This window comes from Brachypodium distachyon, chromosome 4 (genome assembly GCF_000005505.3).
Source record: "Brachypodium distachyon strain Bd21 chromosome 4, Brachypodium_distachyon_v3.0, whole genome shotgun sequence".
Taxonomy (NCBI): Eukaryota; Viridiplantae; Streptophyta; class Magnoliopsida; order Poales; family Poaceae; genus Brachypodium; species Brachypodium distachyon.
In genome coordinates this window covers 26,807,601-26,813,670 of record NC_016134.3, presented here as the reverse complement: position 1 = coordinate 26,813,670, position 6,070 = coordinate 26,807,601, and the positions used below count along the sequence as shown (strand labels likewise).

Sequence of the window (6,070 nt, the reverse complement as noted above, 5' to 3'; positions counted from 1 at the left end):
CATTGATTGACTCGCTCTGTCTGACCATCGGTCTGCGGGTGATAAGCTGAACTCAATCGTAACTCGGTCTTGGATAGCTTAAACAGCTCCCGCCACACCCGACTCGTGAAAATGGGATCACGGTCCGACACAATTGCCACTGGAAAACCATGAAGTCTGAAGACATGCTTCATATATGCGTGCGCCACTTGAAGGGCTGAATACGGGTGAGATAAGGGCACAAAGTGACTGTACTTGGTAAGTTTGTCTACCACCACCATAATTGCATCATAACCAGAGGAACGGGGCAAGCCATTGACAAAATCCATTGTCACCACTTCCCAGGCTGTGGGAGGAATCTCTAGTGGTTGCAGCAGCCCTGGGGTCTTAATGCGCTCGGGTTTGGCCTGTTTGCAAACATCACAAGCAGACACAAGCAATTTGATATCTTGTTTCATACCTGGCCAAGCAAAAAGCTTGCGAAGCCGGTGGTATGTGGCATGAAACCCCGAGTGACCACCCATAGCACCAGAGTGGAAGTTCTTCAGAAGTTGTTGTTGTACTTCAGAGTTTGAACCCAACCAGACACGATCTTTGAACCGAAGCAATCCGTCTTGACAAGAGTAATGAGGAGGCAGCAGCTCACCACGCTCAGCTTTGCGCAACAACTGACCAGCAAAAGGATCAGTTCGGTAGCCTTGCTTGACATCCGTAAGCCACGATGGAACACAAACCGAAATGGCACAAAGCGAGGGATGCACCCGTCGAGACAGGGCATCAGCTGCTTGATTTGTAGAACCCTTCTTGTACTCGATACGGTATTGCAGACCCAACAGCTTGGTCAGGGCTTTCTGCTGCCACGGTGTAGTTAGGCGTTGATCATCCAAGTGGGCGAGGCTTCGATGATCTGAACGAATGACAAATTCAGACATAAGGAGGTATGGACGCCAGCGATCCACGGCCATTAAGATTGCCAGGCACTCTTTCTCGTAAGTAGACAACCCCTGCAAACGAGGTCCTAATGCCTTACTAAGAAAAGCAAGAGGGTGGCCAGATTGCATCAATACCGGCACCAATTCCTTTGTCCGACGCATCCGTCTCAATGACAAAAGTCTTGGAAAAATTGGGCAGTGCCAAAACTGGAGCTGTAAGAAGAGCTTGCTTAAGAGCACAAAACGCAGCCTCATGGGTGCCAGTCCAAACGAAAACAGTGCCCTTTTTTAGAAGATCTGTGAGAGGGCGACTAAGAACACCAAAGTTGCGAACAAATTTACGATAGTAGCCGGCCAAACCCAAGAATCCACGGACCTCTTTCACACACTCCGGGGTAGGCCAAGATTGCACCGAGTCAAGATTCTTGCCATCAGTAGCGACTCCATGGGCGCTGATAACATGCCCCAGATATTTCAGTTCAGGTTGAGCAAATGAACACTTTTTCCGTTTCAATTTCAGATCATGCTGATGAAGCATTTGCAGAACAGCACGCACATGTTGCACATGAGTTTCGAGAGATGGGCTATAAATCAATATGTCATCGATAAAGACCAAGACGAAACGGCGAAGGAACGGGGCCAAAATTGAATTCATTGCATTCTGAAACGTTGCCGGGGCACCTGTCAGGCCATAGGACATCACTTTGAACTCATAGTGGCCCTGATGGGTCTGAAAAGCTGTTTTATGTTCATCAAGAGGATTCATACGAATCTGATGGTAACCTGCACGCAAATCAAGACTAGTGAACCAGCACGCGCCCGAGAGTTCATCCATGAGTTCATCTATAACCGGAAGAGGAAACCGATTCTTTACCGTGATTGCATTCAAGTGTCTGTAATCAATGCAAAAACGCCACTCGCCGTCTTTTTTCTGTACAAGTAACACCGGCGAGGCGAAAGGGCTGGAGCTGGGCTGGATGATACCTTGAGTTAACATGTCCTGGACTTGCCGTTCAATTTCATTTTTCTGAGTAGGGTTGTAACGGTAGGGGCGAATATTCACAGGTTTGGCGCCCGGAAGCAGGAGAATTGAGTGATCGAAATCCCGGTGAGGCGGCAACCCGTGCGGCTCCTCAAACACATGCTCAAATTCGTGTAACAAAGCACCCACTGGTGGAGGAATCGGGCTCTCTGGTGGTCGATCACGCACCTCCGATAAATGCACAACATGACAAATTGCATGCCTCTTGTCCAGTGCCTGAATCTGATGCAGAGTAATACTACGACATTGAGCAATTTGAGGCAAAACACCGTGCAACCTCACTGTACTACCATGATAGAATAACTGCAAGGACTTAGACACCCAGTCAATCTGTGGATTGTACTCCTCTAACCAATCCATGCCCAAAATGACATCGTAACAACCCAAGGGTAAAAGCTTGAAAGTAGTTTGAAAATCACAACCCTCTGTCCACCATTGACAATCTGACACTTGGTGTGTACAAGGCATGATCCCACCATTCGCAATCTGAACCTTCAGAGGGCAAGGCACCGCCTGAATGCCAAGCCATTGTGCTGCCAAAGTAGAGCTTAAGAAACTATGGGAACTCCCAGAATCGACGAGCATCAACACTTCTTGTTGTCTTATCATGCCCCTCAAACGAACTGTATTCGATTTAACAGCCCCACTGACCGCCGCCAAAGAAATGACACACAATTCACTATGATCCTCCACTGTGCCAGACTCAGATTCCTGTAAATGCAACAGATCGAGCAACTCTTGAACGACATGAAGTTGTACGGTTGCTGAGCAGACATGACCCGGTTGCCACTTCTCCCCACAGACAAAGCAGAGACCCCGAGCCCGACGGTAAGCCCTCATGGTCTTCAGCTTCTCCTCCGCACCATAACTCGAACGAGTGTCGCGAGATAGACCAGAAGCACGGCGATCATCTGGTGGTGCTGCCGGAGGTGGTGGACACTGTGCACGAGGAAAGCCTGGTGGTGGAGGTAGGGGAAGCGCTGTTCGGGGAACCGAACGAGGCAACGAAGGAAACTCCTGACGAACCGGTACCACCGGCACTGGAGACTCCACTTCGTTACGCCCCAGTGTGAGAGCCTCTTCCTGCAACACAGCAAGAGAGACTGCGGTGTCCAAGTCGGGCGGACGATGGAGCATCACCACCACTTTGATCGGCGCGAGCAGGCCATCCACAAATTGAGTAACAAAATACAATGGATCCCAAGATGCGTGATGAGCACGCAGACGGTGCATAGCAGCATTGAATTGTTCAGCGTACTCTAACACAGTACCTGTCTGTCGAAGCCTGGAGAACTGACGGACGTGTTGTTGAAACTCTTGTCTGCCAAATTTCTCTTGAATCGCCTCCACAAACTGATCCCAAGTCCTGGCACGGAGATGAGCTTGTGACCATTGCAACCACAGCTCAGCGGCACCCGAGAAATATACCACTGCTGTATCAATCCACAGCTCCCGGTGGACTCCGCAGGCACGAAAATAGGCCTCGCTCTTGAGGCGCCAGTTCACCGGATTCTCGCCATCGAAGGGGGGAAATTCCAGACGCGAGTTAGTGCCTGTAGAAGCATATGCCGAGCGGAATTCAGATGAAACAGGATCGGTGGGAAAATCGGACGTACCCTTGTCCGGAGTCGGCGATGGGGAAAATTCCCCAAAAGCCAAACCCCGTGGAATCGATGCAGAATGGTGGCCGATTGGCCCGAGCCGAGCCGTGGCTCCCGAATCCCCGGCAAGCGTTGAGATCCGTGCAGAACCAAGCGATGGAGGCGGCTCCTGCACGCCCGATGTTGCCGTGGCCGCCTGCGCCAACTTGTCGATGGACGAACGCAAATCCCCGAGCTCTGATTGCAGATTTGTGACGGCTTGATCCACCCGCGGCTTCCAAGCGGTGAAGTCGAGGATCGCGGGCTTGAGACCCTCCAGAGAATCAACCTTTTGAGGAGAATTAACAAGAACAGAGGAGAGAGGGAGAGATATGCCACCCACTGGGTGCGTCCGTTTCTGCAGTTCGGTCAGGTTCTGGTCCATCAACGAGGAAGGAAACACACACAGTCCAGCACTTATACAACTCCACGCAACTCATTCACGCCACCCATTCTTCGCCAGCAAATTTCCGATTGAGCTTCCTCTGTCTTTGCGGCCTGGCTGGCTCCTTCTCAGCTGTAGTGGGCCGAGGGGTGTCGAGGCCCATGACAACACAGCAGGCACCCACGATGATTATCGTCTGGTCGAGAAGGGTTGGATGCACGGATGCAGGGTGGTCACCGGATTCATAAGATACGGCGCCGTGATCCTTTACGTCGTTGCAGCCTATGACATACAGATGACTTTGAGATAAATTTATTTTTCAGTTTTTTCCTCAAATATTTTTCTACAATCTCCACCACCTCCACATGTACGAGACGAGTCATTTACATGTTGATTGGATAAAGGAAGCTATACTACGCCCAAACCTCTGCACCAACTAAGGATACACACAACACAACATCATTTACATATGGATGTCTCACTTGAGAATATAAATATAAAGACTATTCTAACTTATCAGTGAGCCAATGTCAAGATCAGAACACTAGAACTTATGAATCACAACTAAAGGAAGACACAATCAAATGCAATAAATCAAAATGAGAATAAAACAGTGGGTTGGGGCAGTTAGCTTGAAAACTAAAGGGACACATAAATTTGACTACTCAATTGAAAATTCTGTACTAGATTTAAAAACTTAAAAATTCTTCTCGGCATCGTAATTAGATGATTCATGAGTTCAATCAGTTAAGCTCACCTTGGCTGTTGCCTCTGCTGGCAAATTAGTTGGCTCTTGATAGTTAAGATCTCCTCTGTGAACTGAACTATCCACTTTCGGTTCCATAGGTAATGACGTGGCATGAACAACTGTTGAATTAACCCCATCAACCCCTTTGTTCGCCTCACTGTTGATCATGTGTTCAATAATGCCCATGTGTTCAATCCCCTCGCTCACTACAATGCTCTGTAACTCAATACTATATCAACTTCACAATGGTAAATAAAATGTATCCATGTTACAAATTAGCTATTACGATATGTGTGCCCATGTTTACACTTTACTCTGTCGTACTTATATATGAGCAGGAGTCACAACTATAGTTAAATTTTATTTCTGTTTTACCTCCAGCGATTTAACAATCCCCACCACTTCCACATACATGCCCTAGTGTGTGGTGGGAAATGTACATCTAAAGAGCATTCCTTTAGACATGCATGCATCATAGTCCCCATTTTGCAAAATATTTAAACTTGAAGAAGAGATTCAATTTATTACTCAATGACATAATGTCTAGTGTGGAACAATACAACTTGGGGCTCACAACTAGGAGAAAAATGGATCAAGTCCAATAAATAATGGTGCAAAAATATCCAATAAATCACAGTGGAACTAAGACTACGCATTGACACTTGGCCTAAAAACCAAAGGGGCACACATAAATTTAACTAGTCAATGGTAAATTCCATTTTACCAGCACAGAATGGTGTAGCTCTAAACAAATAAATTTAGGCCAATTATAAACTCAAATAATGATGCTCAGCATCATATTGAGATGATATATACTCCCTCCGTCCCATATTAAGTGACTCAAATTTGCCCAAATATGAATGTATCTATACCCAAAAAGCGTCTAGATACATGTAATATTTCGTCACTTAATATGGGATGGAGGGAGTATGTATAATTGGTTAAGCCCACCTTGGATGCTTCCTCTGCTAGAAAATTTAGTGGTTTTTGATGGTTCAGAACTCCTGTACAAGGTGAAATATCTACTTTGGGATCCTTAGATAATGATGATGTGTCATGCACAAGTGTGAATTCTCCTCATCAACCACTTCGCTAACCTCTCTATTAATCATGTCTCTAGTGATTCCTCATATGTAAGCCGCTCCCTCACCTCCGTGATCTATAACTCAAGAATACTTCAAATTCACAATGGTAAATTCAAAGTTATACACATTACTAATTAGATATTTAGCCTATTATGATGTGTGTGTTCCTGTTTACACTTTTCTCTGTCGTACTTACGTATGAGAATAAATGACAATTCTAGTTCAACTTGTTTTTAGTTTTTCTGGCAATTACGGCAAT

The 6,070-nt window shown here is 46.6% G+C and overlaps 1 protein-coding gene across 1 annotated transcript; it reads right to left on the bottom strand.

Moving 5' to 3' along the window:
- Positions 1 to 523: 523 nt before the first annotated feature.
- On the bottom strand, positions 524 to 3,978 carry LOC112268670. Its single transcript, XM_024454596.1, has 3 exons — positions 1,047 to 3,978; positions 741 to 886; positions 524 to 634 (listed from the first exon to the last, which is right to left on the bottom strand). The coding sequence occupies exons 1-3, from the start codon at positions 3,976 to 3,978 to the stop codon at positions 524 to 526; spliced, it is 3,189 nt and encodes a 1,062-aa protein (XP_024310364.1).
- Positions 3,979 to 6,070: the final 2,092 nt, after the last annotated feature.